We start from the raw sequence: 22,601 nt of genomic DNA on the forward strand, positions 1-22,601 counted from the left end.
ATCCATAGCTTTTTCCTTTCCCTTGAATACACTTGGAAATTGAACCAGGACTAGAACAGCATTAAGAATACCTTCCAATTTATTTTTTCTCTCCAACAACATTATTACCCATAAAAGAGCTAATAGCTATTTTAAATAAGTGGAGAAATACCTAAAACAAAGAGTGAATAACTAGAAGTTCTATCCAGCAGTTAACGAATCCAAATTCAATATCCCACTGTACTAAATTCTAAAAATTAAAACACTAATAAAATTGAAAACTCTGTTGCTTATTTTCAATGTGTATGAACAATTAAGCACCTACTAATTATGTAGCAACAAGTCACAAAAAAATATTTTTTTAATTTTGGACTCTTGGTTATAGCTTGGAAACCTGTACAGATTTGATCCTCTTTAGGAAGACCTTTTTTTTTCACTCCTGGGCATACACAGTACCACCCTGAATACTCGGCTGTAAGAAGTAAGTGGCCTAAACCCTGGACTCTAGAAGGATCTCCCTACTTCTTCCTTGACCATACCACTTTCCAAAGGAGAAACACACAGGGCAAAGAACTTGTCCTGGAAGAGCCTTCCTGGGCCTCCTGAAATGTGTGTCCAAACAGACCCAGGCTGGCTTCAACAGCCTATCTATCAGCACCCTCTGTCAGCTTTTCCTCATGGGGCACTCAGCCTTGCAGATGCAAAGCTCCCCACTCTAGCAGTGCCCAAAAGGCCACAGTCGAAGGTGTGTAGACTGAGCCCCATGGTGTCCACCAGCAAAGCGCCTCCTGGCTTGGGACAAGGCTAGGTTTGGGAGAAAAAGAGGTCTGGACTGCAGTATAGGTTGGCTCTTTTTGTCACATGGCCACAGTTCAGGGGGCAGCTGGAGAGTAAGCAAGCAGTTAAACCCACACTCGGTCTTCCACATCACCAACCTTTTTCTATTTTTATTTTCTTTCTTCTACCATTTTTAATAGCAATCTATTACATGGATCTTTCACTTTTTAATACTTAAACACAAGGCATGTGGGCCTCTGTGTAATTTTGCTCCAGATCCTAATTTTAGAAGTAAGGCCGGGCACACACTACAACCAAAACTTCAATCCAGCCAATTCTCATGAATCTACTGCCTGGTACAAGCCTACAGGAGCAACAGCTCCTAAGTATGTCCTTGAAAGATGAATGAAACATACAGCCAAAAAGGACTGAAAAACAGGCATGTGCAGCATAAATGTAAATGTATTCCTTCAACTAGAAATGAAACCAAAACCAAAAAAAAAAGCACTATAAGCTTAATATGTTCACAGTCTATTCTGACGTTAACTTAATAATCTTTCTCCTATACTTTCAAGTTTCTGCAACTTTTGGAGTGGAGCAATACTAGGAATTTAACATAGGGCCTTTACACTAAGCTATATAATGATTCCCTCACCCTCACCTCCACTCTCTTGTTTAAATTTTGAGACAAGATCTTACTAAATCACTAAGTTGTCCAGACTGGGCTTGAACTTGAAATCCTCCTGCCTCAGCCTAGATTTCTGTATATTATTTAAAAGGGCTCTGCCAGTCCTAAGATGTTATAAAATATGCAAAAGTACCATTCTGCAAAACAGTACTGTTATGCTGCTGTGATTTTAGTTGCTACAGTAGTTTTTAAAAATGAAGCAGAAATTCTGCTCAGAAGTTAAATAAGCACCAACTTTTAGGAAAGCATAAAAAGAATTTAAGTCAAACAGAATTATATTCAAATAAGTATGTTATTGATAAATATTTATAACATACAACTTAAGCTTTATTTCCATTTTCATGCAGTAGTAGTTTCAAATTTAAAATAAATACAAAGCTTACAAATAAAAAGCCTTTATTTTCGTAATTAAGTAATTCCCTACCAATAATCAATCAATAGCTTTCTTGCATCACTTGTTAATCTTTCAATATTTGACTGTAGCATCTAGTCTTATACTGAAGGAATAACATATAATCTTAATTGATATTATTACTTTTACTCATATGTGCAGCTGATTAATTTTAATTCCAAGGTTTCTATTGTAAGTTAGGCTTGTTTTCCCTCTTGATAAACTGTCGAAGAGTTTTAATTAACATTCTAGTTTACGCACTCAAACACGTACTGAGCATCTAATAAGGGCAAACTAGTAAAGCAAAGTTAAATGAAAACAAATCCTACACTGAAAATATGAACAAAATGCTGTGGGAATAAAGAAATGGTGAAGTCTCACGGAATAACAGAGTAGAGAGTCTTAGGCTAGTCATCATCTGGACGGAGGGAAAGGCATATGGAAGACACTATAGCGCAAAGGGGTGTGTGAGTTCTACAATGCAGCAGGCAGCCGGGTACAGCTGCACTGCAGAACACATTGTGAGAATATGGTGAGAAACAGAAATCAAAATAGAAGTAGTGGAGGGATACTAAAAGTTTCTGAACCATTCTAGTTTCTTAGAGAAAATTAGAACAAAGAAGGTTTTCTGATTTGTGCTTTCAAAAATACCTGTTTTAAGAGTATAAAGAATAGACTAAATAGAAAGAGAAAGAGGAAATGAGACTGCTGCAGTGATCCTGTTTTTTAAAAAATGGTTATTAAGTGCAGTGTATGACAGACCAAGGGGCTGGGGATTTAGCTCAGTGGCACAGCACCTGCCTGGCAAGTGCAAGGTCATGAGTTTGATTCCCGGTACCGGAAAAACAAAACAAAACAAAACAAAAAACAAACAGACAGACCAAGGCAGTAAGAGGCCACAGCAGAAGGCAAAATGAAGAAAACTTAGTAACCAGCTAAAGTTTCCAAAGATTAGGAGACAGTCAAAGATGAAGCTGCCTGTTTCCACAGACCTGTGAATTCTGGAAGACCCAGAAATCTGCTGATTCCTTCAAAATGCTTTTGAACTCATGTTTCCAAAATAAGCTAACCTTTGTATTCCAGGTGACTCAGTGTCACCTAACAGTTTTCTAAGCATATCAGCTTCTCTCCCATTAAGCTGCTTGAGATACAGGGCTTTTAAAATCCACATAAAGACGCTGTCACTGCAAATTTTACCCAAACCACAAGAACATATTTGCATTACTGTTAGGACTCCTGGGGTTTGGTTCATCCTTTAGCCATATGATGTCCACCTGCGACCCCTGACTGTGTTATTTTCGAAGCGTCCTTTAAAAGACCTGCACACCTTGAAATCGGATACTTACAACTCTGAGATCAGCCTCCAAAGTAATTTCTAAATCTGTACTGTTATCCCTTTGCTTCATAAAGATCCATTTGTGAGCATCTACTAATATCAAGTGTGGACACTTGAGGCCTAAAAAGTCTCCGAATCAAGCTTACTTGCTTGAAATAATGAAAAATAGTCTACATGAAAAATAAAAGTGACTTCCTTCGGGTACGTGAGAGGCCTGCTTGGCCTTACAGTGAGACGTGCTGGTCAAATTATCAAAGTTTCTACAAAAACTGATGTTAAAATCTGCAAAATACTTCTACATCACTTTCTAATTATAAAAAGGCATAGCTAGAGGAAAAGTATTCACCATTTCATGTACTAATACAGTATTGAAGGACAGAACATCAATTTCAATAACAAAAGACCAGATAAATCAAAAGGAAAGGAGAGGACATAGTGATAAAATGTCCACTTATGCAAAATAGTTAATAAAATCATTTTTATGATTAATAATAATACTAAAGCAGATGATACGTAGCAAGGCAATGCTTAAAAGACTTTTCTTAGATGCCCTGTCTTTTTTTGGAAGTGTTAACCACAAAAAACAGTATGACATTTAACAACTGCTTCAAATCCTAATTCCGGAGCCAGGATCTCAGGAGTTCAAACCCAGTTCCACCATGAACAAATTACTTATTCTCTCTCCTGCCACTTTTCTTATCTATGAAATGAGTCTCAGAGTCCTATGAAATGTCTCAGAGTCCTATTGGATTCTGTCATAAATTGCTAAGTAAAGGCTTACAGTATAAAAATGCCTGGATCAGTACATGAACCATGCTAAACTCTCAAGGCATCAGTAATTATTTTTATTAGCAGGGCACTGGTGAGCTGTGAAATACCCAGATAGAGGTTTCTGAAATGAGGGCAATCAGGAGATACTTAAATGACCATCTCTCAAGAGCCAGTGAATGTATGTGTTCCTCAGAGAATGAAGTCCGATGACAGTCCAAACCACCTGCACTTTCTTCCTCTAAAAGAGGAACTCCAACACACAAATTTTAAATAGCTCTTAAAAACAGAACTCTATGTATGTAATTTAATTCTTAAATGGAATTATGCTCTTAACAAGGTTGCCAAATAAAACAGAGGATGTAAGTTAAATATGAATTTCAGATAAATAACAAACATTTAGGATAAGTTATATCCTATGTAATATTTGGGACACATATATCCACTAAAAATCTATCCATAGCTTCTTCAAATTTAACTAAGTATCCTGTATTTTTACTTGCTGTATATGACAACTCTATTAGCAGTATGCTAAACTGGCTAATGCCCATAAAGCAAGAAGAGAAGAAATAGAATCACTGTGATTAAATAAAGTATCTTAAGAGACAATATGATAAACGGAAAGAACATGCATTTTAGCATCAGACACATAGGAAATTTAAATTCACCAGCCTCTGGGAATTTACAGTTGACTGACATTAAACAAATCACTACATCCTACCTCAGACGCACTGTCCCCACCTGTTCAGTGTGGCATAGCTTAGCTCTTTCCCCTCCCCTGATGTGGGACAGGCTATGAACGCCACCTGTCAGTTCTCCCAATACTATGTGAGCTTCAGAAATTCAAAGTCGCACATGGCTGTCAAAACCAAGAATCCACTCTATCCTATTGTAGCTAAAGCAAAGAGAGTATTCCCCAAACTACGTACACACAGCCCTCTCCACCTACTACCTCCTTCCGGGCAGTGGCTTCCTTTGCCAACCAGCTTTCCACCTTTGCCATTTTCCATCCACAGAGACACTAGCCAAAGACAGTTGACCCAAACTGTTTGCAAACTCTGACTGTACTCGACAATATTTGAAGAGAAATGTCTGGAAGGGACATCACACTGACTTCTTCACATTTTTATTTTTTAAACACTTTTTTAGAAAAAGGATGGATAAATTCATAGCAAAAGATCATATAATACTCTAGGCAAAAATCTGTTTTCTTAGCTTAACAAAGGTGCTGAAAAAATCCAAGTCATTCATTCGATCAATAAGCAAATTCTTCAAAATGCATAAAAGAAAACAATTTTCCAGTACAACTTGTGGGACTAGGTCTTCTTCCTATTTTAAAGTCATGCTACACATGGGGGATTATTTTCTAATGTTCGTTTTACAAATTGCTGAACTAACAAAATGCTGTTCAACCTTCCATTAAGTGTACCTTATCTTTTCTCTACAGACTGTGATTTCTTTGAAGGAAAATTAACTAAATATTTCAGCAGTTTAACTAGTGGGAAGCAAAGAATTAAGATTGTAGATACAAAGGTGCTGTAATTGTATTTTAATCAGCTTATTAAGTACAACATGAACATGTATCAATCAACTAACATTTAACTTCATGGTCTATGATTCAAAACTTTTCAAAAGCGTTACAGTACAAAGTTATCGGCATTTACCTAACAATTCTTTCTCAATTTTGTTTTAACGCATATAAATCATTTAAATGTCATATCACAACTGTTACATGTCCTTAAAGACTGAGAAAAAGACCTAATTAGGAATTTTATTAAAATACAAACATTTGTTTGAAATTTAGCTTTTCTTGCAGGATACTACTAACTCAACCAATAAAGAAAAAAAATCTTCTATCTATAACTATATATCTATCACAACATGAATTTTAAGTTAGGGAACTAAATACAGATATAATTTTTAAAATTTATTTCCAATCTTTCTACCCCTAACAGCTACACATCCAATAATGACTTTTAAAATAGAGACAAAAAGTTTGTTTTAAATTGTTGTTGCAGAAATGCACATAAATCTCTATGAATCTCATTTAGAAAGTAAATTGCCTAATTGCACATTCATCTGCAAGTCTTCTATAAAGGTTTCCCGGGGCTGGGGATTTAGCTCAACGGCAAAAGCGCCTGCCTGGCAAGCGCAAGGTCGTGAGTTCGGTTACCGGAGAAAAACCAAAAAAAAAAAAAAGGTTTCCCATCAGAGTCACATTTTAACTGGAATGTACATACATGTATTTTTCTCCTATTCATACAGTGATTTTTCATGATCTGAATGATTCCATTTTTCACAGAGTAATATATCAATATTCTATTTTTGTTAAGGAACAGCAAAAATTATTTTAAAAAGTCAGCAGGTCCTTTTCTCTAGCATTTTGCTTGATGGCAAAAATTGTTTTAGTTTTAAAAGATGTGCTTCTGACCATTATTTTTAACTCAAGTGGAAAAGGGCCTGAGGGTAAGGGTCATTAACATCTTTTACTAAGACAAAAAGATTCCAATGTGGTTGCTAGGATACCAATAGACAGATTCATTTATTGCAGTCAGAAACAGTTATTAGGGATGTCCTCTCAAAAACGACACACTAACTACAGCAGGAACCATAATGCAAACAAATAGAAAAATCTAAAAGGCAAGGGCAATCCCTGCCCTCACAATGCTTAATTACGTTGCTAATATTTAAAGTACAAAGTGCATTTTAAATATGGTTTTTTTTTCAAGAAATAGAAATAAGACACCAGAGAGGAAGAAAGTTAAAGAAAAACAAAGGCCAAAGACCAAGTCAAATGTTTCCCCCTACTCTGAAGAGTTAAAATGATTAGTTCACTGATTTACAGAACTGAATCATAATTCAGTACTATGTTCCAAACACCATCCCAGGCATTCCACACACATGGGTTATTAAGACATAGTTCCAGCCCTTGTTCAACCTACAAGTCAGTGAGCAGACCGAGCAGAGTCTGTATGTCCCTACAGAGGTGTGTATGTGCAAGTGTGTGTGGATGGGGGGTCATGATATGCACACATGGTACAGAGCCATAAAGACAGGCAAGAGAAGGCCTTACAGATTCAGCAGTCACTCCTCTGTGTCAGCTACGGACCAGGCAATGGGAACAGAGTTTGACACATGGTCTCTGCCATTCCTGTTTACTCTAGTCACACATCCACGGAAACCAACAGGAGATACACCACTGCCCCCTGCCGCCTGTGTGACCTTGGCAAGTTGATCACGCCGTTACCATGAATAGTGACCCAACCTTCAAGGCTTACTGTCAGCATTAGATCTGTATAAAACATCCAGCACCCTGCCGGGTAAACCACAGATTTTTCCTAAATGCCCTTGTTGCAGAATGACAATGAAGTTGGTGGAAATTAAGGATAGCAGAAAAGGAAAAGATAATCAAGTTCTTCTTAAAAAAATCAAAATGGGAGGAGAAACCAGCTAAACTCCAGTATCCAGGTCAAAAGTTTTATTTTCATAGAAATACAAAGGAATACATGCCAATAAACTACTGGGGAAGAACGTAAGTCAAAGACAGAGGCATGTTGGGTAAACTGTCAAAATACCCAGGGCAGGAGTGGTGCTCTGATGGAAATAACAAAATTGAGAGATATTGAGAAGAGGAACAAACAGAAGCATAAATGAAGTCCTTCAAAAGAAGTCTTCAGAAACACATTCCCCCCAAAACACTGCAGTTCAGCTCACTAGGCATTCATGCTGGGCTATGTCCTCAGAGCGCAAATATGCACATTAAATCACCTGGCCCACTGTAACTGTAGCAGTTTCCCCTTACCTTGAAGGAAAAAAATCTCTGGTCCCAAGCAATAAAAGCCTTCCTATGTTATAACAATAATGTACCAGAGTAGCTACTATTGTGCCTCGAACGAATCCTTTACATTTCACCCCTTAAAGGAGCTACTATTATCCTGAGTCTACCAGATGAAAAACAGTCTCAGAGGGATTAAATGCTGTAACTTTCCTAAAATCATTTAACACTGAGAGACAGGGCTGGTTTCATAGCCAAGCCTGCTAGATTTGACACAATGAACACCCAAGTTACCATCCACTCCACCAAATCAAGATTTAAACTTCCCCATGAGCGCTTGCCTTTTTTGAAGTTGAGTTTATAGACAGGAACTAATTCTCATGCTACATTTTATCACAAGCAACTAAAACAAACTATCGATATCTTGAAGTGTGTACAACTTTCACCCACAAAAGCAAAGTCCTTCTCAGGTTTATCTCTGTTTTATATTGTGTAAGTACTATCTTTGAACGGCACGTAATTGGATAAGATGAGAATACTAAAATCCAGTGACATGAAAGCAATGCACTATTGTTGGCAGTGGGCTCTCCTGGATTCTCGCTAAAGGACTCTGGGCCTACAGGAGCTGGGTAACCTCTGGCATTCGAAGTGTAAGTTTACCTGGGTCATTATGGGAGTGAGGGACGACAAAGACTTGCAGGGGCTCAGTGTCCCATTCATCAGCTTCATACTTAATGTCAAACCCCTGCTTCCATACTCCACCATCTGGGTTATCAAAGGGAATTAGTTTGTAAACATCCAACATCTAAGAAAAGAAAAAAAGTAAGGTTTCATCATTTTTTATACTTCATGCTGATAAATATTTGCTCAAAATTATTCATTGCTGTACTCTGCATATATATTTTATAAAATAAAGCTATTTGTATAGAACTGAAATATTTAAGGCATAAAACATTTAACTACCACTCAAAGGCCTGAAGGGTTAGATGTGCTCCATAACTATCCTGGAAAAAATCCCCTTCCCTGTCTACTGTTATCAAATATAATTCCATTCATTTCTCTTTTATATTACTTCCAATACAAATTAATAGAAATAGAGGGACAAAATAAAAGTTTCTCCTGAAATTTTCCTATAACAAAATATTTCAGCACTTTTGAATACAGTGCTAAAAAATGATTTTTGCACTTCACTTAGGTCATCTTTATAACCAATCACGTATCTTTAAAGTCTATACCTGAAATAAAGTGTATCTGTAATTATTCTTCTATCTAGCATATGTTATGTTTATCTTTTATGTTTCAAAAATAAAACTAGCACAGGGTCAACTAGGCACAATCATGTCAAGATAGAGGAAATTTTTAGAACTGAAATTCAGCTTTTAAGAATCCAAATGTATGGCCCAGGGATATAGCTCAGCGGCACAAGCACCTGCCTGGCAAGCACAAGGTCCTGAGTTCGATTCCCAGTACCCAAAAAAAAAAAAAAAAGAAAAATAATCCAGATGTTTTGTAGAGCTGCACCTGGTGGGGCACACCGACAGTCGCAGGTCCTCAGTGGGCAGAGTGAGGAGAATCCCTTAAGCCCAGGCTTGCAGGCTGGCCTGGCAACACTGCTAGACCCTTTCTCAAAAAACAAGTAAATGAATAAACAAATGTTTCCAGCTTTTCAATGCAGTATTTCTTCAAGCTAATAATCTATTTGGACACAAAGGAAAATACACTGCCCCAAAACAAATACCTAACGCTTTACTTTTGTCCTTCTAATCCCCAAAATACTAAATATGACAAAGAATACACGAATCATTTATAAAATTTAAAGCATGTGAAAATTAGGCTACAAAAATTACAGGCTGCACATATCCCATCTTAGTACGTAATAAGTTACAAAAACATTAAAAATACTGGAAATTTTAAAAAAAGAGTGATTACAATGTATTTTAAGGCAGCAATCTATCTCCTGATAATGTAGTTCATATCGTAAATGAATAAAATAAAGCTCTGCCCAGGATGGGCTAACAAATCCTTGGGAACCAGGTGGTGAGGAGGTCGTGCTGGCGGTCTCTGCTATTCCTCCAGGGTTCTCTCTTGAGACCTTAACTCTCTTCTGTTCACCACACTGCGCCTAGAGGCCTGGCTGCTGGGCAAATGCCTCCTCCCCCAGCCCACATTTACACATAAAACGAAGTTTTGCTGTTTGTTCCCTTAGGGTAGTTAACAACGCCAGGTACCTAAGGACTCAATAAAAATCAAAGTGAGGCGAAGGCTCACAGAAACAGGTGCTGCTGCAAAGCGTGGAACTGGGAGCCTATCTGAACCTGGCCACACCCTCGCTAATGAGGCTGCAAGGCCTGGGCCTGGCCTGGGCCTCAAGATCAGATGTTCTGGCTGGGCGCCCCAGGAGTTAGTGACAAATGCCTACTCTAAAGTCAGGCTCCTGGCCAACTACTTTTGTCCCACTTTACAATCTTCACCCCTCAGGGTCCTCCCACAGACAGACTTTCTGATCTAAGGCACAAAGCTGAACCAGCTTACCCCTAGGTGCAGCGCAAGGACAACAGGAGGGGCACAATGGGAGATCACGAAAGGCACAAGTCCCCTCTGACCCTGGTCTCTCACTCCATTACCCTCTACTCTCTCCATTACACTGTTTTCCAAATGAAAGACAATGCAAGCCAGATGCATAATTTTTAATTTTCTACTACAATGAAATTAATTTCAAAGATATATTTTATTTAATCAAATAACAAGTAAACAGTAAGAGCAGCGCTTTTCTTGTAGTCTCCAAAAGAAGATAAGAAAATCTCTTTTGCAAAATTAAACCTTTAAACATTTTCAACTGTTCATGGAAAATAAAAGTGGAAAGGTAAATACGAAAGACATAACCACAAGAAACTTGAAACCGAACTACAGAATTTTATGACAAAGAAAATTAATGATATAACTAATCAAATCACTTTGCAAAAAGGGAAGCTGGAATCCAGAGTTTAAACAACTTACCAAAGAAGCACGGACGCCAGATCAAATCTAAAGCCAAAACAGAAAAGCCTGCAGTTATTACTGAGCGTCAATACATTACCTGCACATCGGGATGCTGACTGCCCCTTTGTGAAGCAAACACACAGTCCTTAGGGTCGACCTGAAGGGACACCTGAGATGGCAGAAGCCGTGAGCCGGCACCTTGGCTGAAATTGCCTTGTGAACTTCTCGAACCATCCTCTACAGACTCACTCAAATTGATGACCGAGTCTCTAATATTTGAGATGATCTCATTATTTTCAGCCAGCAAACGCTCCAAATGATCTATTTTTTCTTGCAACATTGAGAGCTGGCCCTGTAATAAAAAAGAAAAAGGCAGCTACATGAAACACTAATATAGCACCGCAGAGCCGCACGTTTTTTTTCTTAAGTATGTGGCTGCCCTCTCAGGCGGCCACTCACCCTTCCCTTTCTACTTTTTTAAGTGAGATCACAAAAAGCATAAGTACTGACAGGATTGAAATACCAATTATACAGCAGAAAATCTTCTCCATACCTTCAATCTTTGTTGAATTGTGCTTTTAAACGTGCAACGAAAGGAACAAAAGTATCTGGTAATTTATTTTTACATTTCCCCAATATAAAAAGTCTTCCAGAAGATTTTTGGGTCTCTGGAATCACTAAGTACTACAGGATATTATACTTAAACCTGAAATTGTAAATGTAAGTTTAACTGATCGGAGTTACTCACAAAGGCCCAAAGTACGAACCTGGCCAAGATCATTATTACATCCCAACCTGTTAACACTAGTGGACAATCCTAAATAAGTAGCATCTACAGAAAAATCAGTTTATCAACTCTTAATGAGACGTACATATGAGCATGCCCCAAGTATGTCATTCAACTATTTCTACAATGCTGAGGGACTTTGTTTTTGTTTAATTGATCCTTACATTAAGAGGCTTGCCGTTTCTATAACACAAACTTTTTATGCAGAGTTAATACCTCAGCTTATAAGAGCAAGGACAATCTTTGTCCTTTCACACTGATATCATGGCTTCCAAGGATACAGCAGGTGCTCACCCACCTGTCAAGTGGTTCCCAAGTTTCTGCAGTACAACAGGAATTCTTTAGTGAATATTCACGGTATCGGGACTAATACCATATGCTAGGAAAATGGATATGCCTAAGATACAGCCCTCATCTTTGAAAGCACAATGCTACATTATAAACAATAGTCTCACCTCTACAACACAGAAAGTTCACATTATGGTTTAAAAAAATAACTATCTGTATGGCAAACAAACAGCTCCATACACCTATCTCCAGGAAATAAAAGGGAGGTGAAAGGAAAGACGGTAAAAGAGAAGAGAAAACACCTAAATGTTCAAAAAAAAAAAGGGACTGGTCAAATGGTCAACCTATACATCATCAAACAGTCTTTAGTTACTAAAAATTTAGACATATGTATCTTTTAAAAATATAAGGAAAGGTATCTTCAGGAGATAAATTGGAGAGATTTTAAAACAGAATCTATGAGAAAAATCATGTGTATGTCGTAACTCAAAAAAATACATACATATCAGGATGGCTAAAAACTAGTTGGTATTTATGCTCCTTTTGTTTAAGCCTATTTTGAATATCTCCTGATTTTATAATGAGGGCAGGTATAAGAATTATATGCTCAGGTACTGGTCAGTTCAGCAAGGGAAAGAACAGACGTTATTAGACTGAGATCTTCTAAAAGAAGGCCAGTCATCTGAGCAAACTATGCCAGTACGAAGAGACCAGGAAAACAGTTTTAGAGTTAAAAAAAAAAGTTAGTCAAAAGTAGCAGCCAATTACCTTGTTATGGGGCTGGGGAAGGCACAATTCTTGGGATGACTATCCAAAGCCCTCAGGCTAGACATAGACAGGCAAGGAGCACAAGGCAGCCCTGTCCATCCACGGACTTGCCTACTTCAAGGCATGTGACAGAAATAGCCTCCAGTGTATCAGCTCTAGTCCTTGAAGGCTGTCGTCACTCTCAGGGAGAGTGGTATGTTACCACACAGTAGAACTCTGATGCCTGCTCATCAGCACATACAGAGACAGGAAGTGCAAGGTTTTTAGCACAGATCTCTCCCCGCAGATAAGCCCTGTTTTCTCTACTGACAAACAAGAGACTACATAACAGCTGACATCTGAAAATGGCAAAGCCAAGGAAACGTGAGGCAAGTTTAGCAATCAAACGGAGAAGCTAGCTGAACTACAAAGATTTCAGATTAGCAAAGCAGTTAAGCAGCATTATAGCATAAAGCCTTCTCTATAAGCACACACCGAGGTTGGTTATGAGCAGTTCTCCATGGTAAGACCAAAGCAGAGCTTCTCTGGCATAACCCAAAGTTCAGCTCAAAGGTGCAAAAAGACCTGCGATTCAGGTACACTGCTAACTAATCTGTGTGTATATATCTTTCTAAACAGACAGGTTCTCAAAGGCTGACTGGGACAAAGGAAGAGGAAAACCAGGGTCTGTTATCACAACATCACAGACTGTGGCTTTCTGAAATCATTTCTGATAGATTCCGTTGCATTTCTCCAATACTGAAGATACAAATTCCCTTCAGTGTTACAATTTCTCCTGCAGCAGGTAACACAAAATCAAGTTCTTATTCCAAGCAGAATTAGAAGCCGTTACTTTTTACCTTTAGTAAAGGTACACATCTGTAGAAATAAAACTTCAGTCTAAAATGCCATCAGGTCAGGGCTTCTAAAGACACCACATTTTATTTCATACTCACAGCATTATATCATTATAACTTTAATATATGAGAGCAAGATTTTATTAGATTTCTCCAGATCTTTCTGTACTATGAAAAAAATCATTTTGGGAAACAAACTGCCTACCGCTCAAGAATTACACACTGAAAAAGAAGAGACTCTCTACTAGGAATATTTTACTATAGCCTTGGTCCATAACCTAGGAATATTACTCAAAATAAACATTACAAGATGTTTCAAGAGCCGGGCGTGGTGGCGCACACCTGTAATCCCAGCACTTGGGAGGCTGCGCCAGGAGGATCACTGTGAGCTCAAGGCCAGCCAGGGCTACAAAGTGAGCTCAAGGCCAGCCTGAACTGCACAGCGAGACCCTGACTCAAAAAAAAAAAAAGGGTTTCATGAAAAGAGGTCCTAAAGACATAAAAGACGGACTTTCAACTGCACTGTGCCTCTAAAGATACAATGAATGATCAGACCTGGAATTGTGTACCAAGGTAAGTGCGCCGAGAATTGTGGCCTAGGGAAATGCCACCATAACAGACTAATGAGAATCATTTTTTAAACCATTTTAAGTAGTGGAATAAAGTCTCCCTCTAAACAGCGAAGTTCCTGACATACACCTCATAAGAAAATTCTGAGCCTATGACAGAGAGGAGAGGTGTGACCTTAAAACAATGCAACTGTAGTCTGCATTAAAGAAACAAAAATCATAGATACTGTTTCAATTATGCTGATAAGTCCGAGAACACTGATAGTAACATTGAAAAAGACAATTTTCCGTAAGGCAAAAAAATCACTTGTGAGAAAACTGTTTCATTCTTTGATTTGCTAATCAGTTCTGCAGGGAGGCCAGGAGCTGTACTGCTGGGGGTGGTGGGGAGCAAGGTCGTATTTGATTTTCTCTGTTAATGGAGAAAAGAAAAGCTGAACAAAAAATCACGGATATCAAAGACATCTGAGAGAGCAAATTTAGAGGCTACTCCGAGGAAGAATAGGATCAGTATCCACTCAGTCCTATGAACAAAATCAATGACTGCGTATCTACAGCTAAATCTAAACTTATTACCTAATTATTTGCCCGAGGGAGGACACCAGCTGCTGGGGACCGGAGTCACTGTAATCACTCAAGCGCAGCTGAATTTGCACATCTCCTTCCTGCGCGCTACAAGTGAAAAAATGTCTCTTCTCCCCTCCCCGCCCCAAATGCCTATGATGAATTCCGGTCTCATCTCTGAACTGCTCGCAGGCTTTGTTCTTTTCATTAAACCCTCCCAGGGCTGCTCCCTCAAACGTCCCTTCCAAAACAATTCATTCTCAGCAGGACAACTTGTTCTATTGTAGCAAACTACTATTCATTCTCATAGGTCAAAAATAATCAAATAGCACTAGTTTCTTATTACATGAATCACATATTATACTGCGTAATATTACACCCTAGCTATCTTTTTAAATGTCAGTCAAGCTCCTATGCATCCCTGAACTTCATGGAGTAGGAGATTCGGGGCGTCAACTTGTCTGAACTAAGGGATCCACACAGCTGCTAAAGCACTGATTGTTCTCAACGCTTTAGCAGGCCCCTTTCCTCCTCTGCTGAAAAGGAAAGCCAGATGGTCTGGCATTGGTTAGCCTGATTGGGCTTCCTCAGGTGTCTCTGAGAGACTGCTAGCACAGGAGTACGGGGTGAGACAGTGGACTGAGTGGGGAGGTTCTGTCTACCACATGGCCTGGCTGAACAAAAAGGCAGATAAAGGGCAAAGTCTCACCCTCTCTTGCGGAGCCAGCACACCCTTCTCCTGCCTCTGGGTGTCAGAACCCCAGGTCCTTCGGTCTTCAGACCGTAAAGCTCACACCAGCAGCTCCCAAGACTCAAGCCTGCGCTTCAGCCTGAATGGTGCACCATCAGCTTCCCCGGTGCAGGGCCTGTAGACAGAGACGGGGCCACACTACCAGTTGCTCTGGTTCTCCAGCCTCCGCCTGACCCACTGTGGGCCTTCCCAGCCTCCATAACCAAGTAAGCCGGTTCTCCCAATAAAGCCTGTCTCTGTCTGTCTCTGTCTCTGCCTCTGCCTCTCTCTCTGCAAAGTTCTGCAGATTAATGATATATCCTCATAAAAACACACCGCATTCTCTCCCAGGGTCCCACCCTCTTCATGACGTACAGGGATTATCAAGCGTCTCCACTCGTTATCCTTCCTTCTGTACAGGCTCCCAATCACTCACCTGCCCATTCCCATCAGCATCTGCGCACCACTCCACCAAAACTGCCCTTGCAAAGTCCCCAGAGCCTCCCTCATTTCAAACCTGATGAAAAGCACTGCGCCCCGACTTCCTCATCAGCCAAGGAGAGCGTGGGACAGTGCAGCGGGCTTCCTCCTGGACACGTTTTCCTCCCTCAGCCCCAGAACCACCCGTCCTTGGTTTCCTCCCCGCCAACTGTTTATCAGTCTCCTTTGCTGGCTCCTTCTCTCTCCGACCTCCAAACGTGGCAGAGCCTCAAGGTGAGCTCCTAAGCCCTATTACCTCTCTGCACTGTCTGATATGATCTCATCCACTCCGTGATTTAAATTCCATGTTTGTACTGGTGGCTCCCATATGTATACCTCCTGCTGGAACCTCTTCTCTGAAAAACAAATCCGTACATTGAAATGCCCACCCGATGTCTCTGAGCTTCACACTTCCGTCCAAAAAACACCTTTCTCTAATGTCACTTAACAGTGCTCTGCCCTCCAAGTGGCTTTAACCAACCCGTAACTGGGCACCTTCCTCCCTCACCACGCTCACCCCCTCAACCTATCAGAAGATTTCCTCATTCAACCTCCAAAACGCTCATTAAGTCAGCCAGCCTCTCTCTCTGGACCTCTAACACCCGACTCCAAGTCCCCAACCATTCTCCCTAGCCTAGTTCCCGGGCGCGTCTGACTTCCCACTGCCGTGCTTGTATCCTTCATCCGTGTGCTGCTTGGCTACAGTACCTTTCTAAGCACTCACTGCTGGTTTATTTTCACACTGAGAATAAAATCAGAACACCTAGATGATAGGATGGACCACAGGCGAAAACACTCCCTCTGGACCACTAGGACTGGCTGGCGCTGTCTCCCTCCCTCCTCTCCGCAACTTAGCTTCTCTATGACCATATCCCAGTCCCAGGCGAGCTCCTCCTCCTCCTCTTCCTCTTCCTCCTCCCGCCAATGCAGCACCTTTGCGCATGCACTGTTCATACTGCTTCAACTTTCACCCCAGTGCCCCCTCTGCAGTCTTCCCAGCCATCCTATCCCAAATACAGCTCCTCGTGCTATTTGCTAGCTCAACTTCCTTTGCGTTGCCTCTGCAGCGTTATTACATCCTCATCTCTCATTCATGGCATTGCATCCCCCTTTTCATTACCAAAAGAATTTCTATGTTAAGAAGCAGCCCCACAGCTATTTTGCTCTTCCTCACACCCTGATGCCTCGACCAGTGCCTAGTACAAAGGAGGATACGAAATGTGTACAGGAAGAAAACAAAGAAAGAAACAAAAATAGGGTGTAACACTATATAAAGTATTAAAATTATTTCTGCCACATCACTCTATCCCCCCCAAAATTCAAATAATGTATAAAACACAATTTTTAAGAAAGAATTTTTTTAAATGTTCAACCTATATCCCCCAAAATTGGTAAGAATGGGAAGTCCCAAATAATAAGGTGGTCTTTATGGAACATCTAGAAAATGATGCAGAGCTGGATCTGTATTCAGTTACAGAATGGCAATCATAACCTCATGAGTAGGATAGAATATATGGTTTCCTTCCTAAGGCAAAGAATACAATCTACACAAAAGTTTTCAACTTTCACTAACCATAGACTAGTAAGTTATGATAACCCATAATTTTCCCCTGAGAGTTTGGAAAACGAACCTCAAGACAATTCTGGAATATCTCCTACCAGGGTAGTGACACAAGATCTGTCCTCAAGCAATTCAAGTTTGTAGGTCAGAGAACTTTTAAAAGAAGCATCTTACATGTCTATGATAGATGCCAATGGCAGCATTCAAAAGGAACAAACTTTATGCACAGGTCTGTCTGTGTCCGAGACTCTCGATGGATCTCACCTCTCATTCATACTTCTTACCCTTCAAATCTAGTTCTGTTAGACTCGGCGTATCATCCCACAGCATCAAGATCTTTCTGTACTGCGACTGCCACTGAACACGCCCAAATGTAATGGCAAATAATGATCACAGTTATTGACTTCTTTCACCAGATAAAGGTAATGATACTTTAGCTGAATGGTTAAGATTCTTTCCCAATACAGTAAGTCCGTAAGTTGGGTTCATTTGAAGTCTGACGAAGTGAGGCTTCTACATACACCTGTAAAAGTCTGCAACTCAAAAGCTTGTGAATCGGGGACTTACAATACCAAGGACTGAACCCAGGGCCTTCTTACTGGGCTACATCCCCAGCCCTTTTTCAAATTTTTCTTTTGAGACAGGGTCTTGCTAAGTCATCAAGTTGCCCAGGCTGGGCTTGAACTTGCAATCCTCCTGCCTCAGCCTCCCAGAGTACTAGCATTGCAGGTGTGCACCACCACACTTGGCTGATTCATAGTGTGTTCCAACCCTAGGTCTGGCACTCTAGGTCATACCTGTGTGACACTGGGGAAATAACTTAGCTTCTGAGCCTCAATTTCCTTATGGGCAAAATGCATATGCTAAAACCCCCTACTTGGAATGGCTATCAAAGAGCCTAGCACAGGACCTGTCATTAAGGAAGCATTCAGGAAGTACGATCACAGCTGCACAGTGAATAAAAGAATGGCTTTCTAAAAACTACCTCGAAGGATACAGTATGCACCAGCAGAAACAGTCTGTATTGATTGTGATAAGTGCAGGCTCCAAAGCCACTTCTGGCATAACCTCTCTTGGCCTCAGTTTTCTCATCCATAAAATGGGAACGATTCACAATCCATAATCCATAGGATTGTTATGAGGATTAAATCGGTTAGCATATGCAAATCAATTCAAATATTGCCTGCTGAGGTGGCGGAATAAGGCCTACTAAATGCTGGCTCTGAACTAATCCCTGAAATCTTTCAGTAGTTACCTAACACAGCAAAAGGGACTTCACTAGGGTGATAGATTAAGATATTTACATGGTAAGGTCACTCTAGAACATCCAGGCAGGCCCAATGTAATCACAAAGATTCTTATAAAGCAAAGAGGGAGACAGAGGAGCCGGGCCAGACTAGGAGAAGTGAGGTCAGTGAGACGCCTTGCTGGGAGGGGCCTTCAGCCAAGGAACACACTCAGCTTCTGGAGGCCGCAAAAGGAGAGGAACAGACTCTCCCCAAGGCCCCCAGGAAGGAATGTAGCTCTGGAGACATCTTGATTTAAGTCCAAGAGGGCCTATTTCAGACTTCTGGCCCCTAGAACTGTAAGATGATACATTTTTCTTATTTTAAGTCACTAAGTTTGTAGTGGTTACAGCAACAAAACGATACTATTGTATCCTGCAAGAAGTCGGCCCTATTTAAACAGTTCAGAAAGAATCCTTACACTTTTAGTCTGTGAGAGGAAGTCCACCTAAATCCCCAGCCAAAGGACTGGATGGCTGTGACCCTACACAATGCAGCAGTAGAGGCAGAGGCCAGCAAGAGGCCATTTCCTGGGGGCATAACATGGCCAGACAAGGCTCTGTGCCTGTCTTTGAATAAGGCAATCAGGGAAAGACAGGGTCAGACTTTATGATTACGAATAACTCCCTGGGAAAGAAACACCAGCATCTTCATCTTGGATGCAGTGCCAGAGTCGACGAATAAAGACTGTCCTGAAGCCCCTCTGGAGCTATGGTGGGGCAAGAGAGGTGACAGGCAACTGCAGTGTGCCAGGGAAAAGCTAAAGGGTGTGAACCAGGGTAGTGAAGACAGAGGAACAGGAAACGATGTGACACAACAGAGGGACCAGCAGTCCATGAAAGAAAGAAAAATGGCCTCTTAATATGCTGCTTGGGCAACCGGGAGAATGACGTGTGGTATTTCAGAGAAACGGAGTGACGGGGAGAAGCAGTCGGTGGGGGCACTTTGTGTTCTGCCACCATCAGATAGGTAGGTACCCCAGAGACGGCATCAGTGGACACGCAAGCTGGTACTCAGGAGAGAAGTCAAGGCTGAAAATATAAGCTTGAGTGGTCTGTGTGAATTTCAAGCCACGGAAACAAATAGGATTACTAAAGAGCATGCACAAATCCACTCTGTGTACTTTTAAATGGCTCACCAGGCAATTCTCACACATCCCCAGTTGAGAACCTCTATATCCAAGCTAAATATAGGCACTGCAATTGGTAAAAGAAGGTCTGTTTTGCCAGCAGGATGGCATCATTATTGCAGCAGTCTCTGGCCAGTCAGCCACGATTCAACCTATACAGGACAATTCTACATAGTCAGATCTCAGGCACTCAACAGAAGGCTTCTGGGTTTGATAAAATGACAAGTAAGCCCTCCAAGCGCCCGTTCCACCCATAAAGACTGTCAGCGTTGAAACCAAAACCAAAGCGTGAACTGGGGCTGCGGCCACAGTGCTGTGTGTATCCCCGAGTGTCCATCAATAAGCCACAAGCCAGTTACAAATGACGTTCTAGTGGAATTTTTCCAGAGCCCAAACTTAACATGCCTGAATTTCTACCAAGGTATTGTCCATCCACAGAAATAAAAGCCCTCACCAGGTGAGCACAAAGGATGCCCAACTACATAAAACCCTACCCAAACACAGAAGCAATACAGTCTGCAGCAGATCACTACTCCTAAATCTCACAGCTGCCTAGGGATGACGCTAACAGAGGCCGCTCAAATGCAGGTAGATGACAGGAGTGCCAAGCGGCTGTGACAAGAGCTGGCACTCCCAGTGTGCCCAGGCAGGTACTCAAGAACCTCGTGACTGCACCTGGGCCACCGCCTGGCAGCTGCCAGGCTCACTGTGGAGGAGCCCTCGCCTGGAGTAGCAGCAGCCTCTCACCATCCTCCTCTGAAAGTGTAGCTGGGCCTCTGGCTGCTGGCACTTCCTGCAAGCTCCATTTCTACCCTCGGAGTTTCCAGATGCATGTTTAGACTGAAGCCATATGGCCCCCACCTGCACCCGCCCAGCACACTGTACGGAAAGTACCTCCCGCCAAGATAGCACTTTAGGCACCAAGTTACTGTATAAAGTGAGGTTCTTCAACACAGATACCCTTTTCAAAACAGTTACTGCAAGGAGGGTCTCTAAGTAGGGCAAAATGCCTGGGTTATAAAATACTTTAATAAAACAGTTTTATTGCTTACAAACCCACTTAATAACTACGATTAAGCGGCACTAAGCAAATTAACTACTGACTAATAGAATTCTTTCTTTAATTCGGCACTTCCCAAGCTGTTCTATGGAGCACCACTGGTTTACCACAGAAACATTTTTTGAACTATATTGATTGTTCTTCTAAAACTTATTAATATATGCATATTTTGGTATTTAAGCACTCTGAGATAATCTGCACCCCACCTAGGAATTTGCATGGAATTTAATATGATACACTTCCTGGACAACCCCGGTCATGTGTCATATGTTATCTAATCAGTGACTGCTGGTCTAGGTTAGAAATACACGCCTGTTTTTATACACCGGGTAACAGTGCATTATGTATCTATATCCCCTAAACTCATTCCCCACAGATTAAGGGGATATAATGTATCTGAGAATTTGCTGACAAAGTTCTGTTGGCCTACTATAATTTCACACAAGTAATTTTGAGAAACACAATTTTAGTGTAAAAAGAGAGTCACTGTCAGTAACGTAAAAAGCCAATCAACCTAAACAGTGTTAGCCTATTAAAATAAATGCAATTGACATGCCTGAGATAGTTTTTCATATAGAAATAGTTTCGGGGAGACTCTAAAGCCAGGGTCGTACTAAGCAGATAAGGAGGTTCTCTTTCAATGTTTAATCACTTCCTACATGAGGCATTTCTAGTCCTTACTAGCAGAAGACAGGTATTTAGCCAAGCCCCACCTGAATTAACATAAAATCTGAAATTCCTAACATTTTGAAGGGCCAAAGATCCCAATGTTCGGTAATTTTTTTCTATTGCCTTTATGAAACTCCATATGAACCCATCGATCTGCAAGGGTAATATAGGAGAGTGAGTAATATTAACCCACAACACAACATAAAAGGACACAATAATAGCAAAACTTCTAAATACCATTGACTGTCAAAGAAAAGTTTAAGATACAAAGTTTTTGGGCTCTCAAATCTTTTTTTAAAAATAATTATTTGGTTGAATCTTTTTCCTTAAAAGTCACAAGAAATACCTTACACCTTAAGCATTGTCACCAGTCAACCCTGAAAGTTTTCAAGAAGCACATCTGGGTCAATCACGGTGGTGCATGCCTGTAACTCCAGCACTTGGGAGGCTAAGGCGGGAGGATCACCAGGAATTTGAGGCCAGTGCAGGCTACATAGTGAGTTCGAGGCCAGCCTAAATTAACATAGAGACCCTATGTTTAAAAAAAAAAAAAAAAGAGAGAGAGAGAGAGAGGGAGAAGTAGCTCTCAGTTAAAGGCAGGTCTCATTTCCTCAGTTTGTGGAATCAGCCACCAAGAGGCTACTTGGGGGATTGTTTTCAGAAAGCTGTCTGACCTTCAGAACAACCTTGAGCTATAACCTCCTTATTTGTGATCTTTGACAAAACTCAATCTCTCTCTCTCTTCATTATTTATCTCAAATCCATTCCCCCATACACATACAGTAACCTATGTTTCATCTTACAACCTAGAATAAAATAATTTAGCCCCATAAATGTTGCTAAAGATGAGAAGGGCCTTCGTAAGTCTCCTACTGAAATGCTTCTTTGAAATCCTTCCTTATAATAATCTTATCTTTTCTTAGGTATTCAGATCCATGAGCTGGTTGCTGACAAACTGAATACAAGCTGCTTTATTTTATTAACATCTGCACAACAGTCTTAATGGAAGAAGTGCAGCTTTCGGCTATGAGAAATGCGCCTGGCTCTCTGCTCTTCCAAGTACAGTCCCAGAGTGAGCTCATTGTTTTCTGACTCTGATGAGTCCCAGACCAACATCTCCCTTCCCTGATCTCCCGCTTCAGCCTGTTTGGCTACTTCCACTAACATCGACTTCATCACAA

At 40.7% G+C, this 22,601-nt stretch overlaps 1 protein-coding gene across 1 annotated transcript in view; it reads right to left on the bottom strand.

The window, feature by feature from the left end:
* Positions 1–22,601, bottom strand: part of Man2a1 (mannosidase, alpha, class 2A, member 1) — a 163,385-nt gene that overhangs the window by 130,692 nt on the left and 10,092 nt on the right. Inside the window, exons 2-3 of the mRNA XM_005382174.2 lie at positions 10,791–11,045; positions 8,375–8,519 (exon numbers count right to left, since the gene is read on the bottom strand). Coding sequence (XP_005382231.1) covers positions 8,375–8,519; positions 10,791–11,045 — 400 coding nt within the window. The remainder of the gene's footprint in view (positions 1–8,374; positions 8,520–10,790; positions 11,046–22,601) is intronic.

This window comes from Chinchilla lanigera, unplaced genomic scaffold, assembly GCF_000276665.1.
Source record: "Chinchilla lanigera isolate Chin_1 unplaced genomic scaffold, ChiLan1.0 scaffold00017, whole genome shotgun sequence".
Lineage (NCBI taxonomy): Eukaryota > Metazoa > Chordata > Mammalia > Rodentia > Chinchillidae > Chinchilla > Chinchilla lanigera.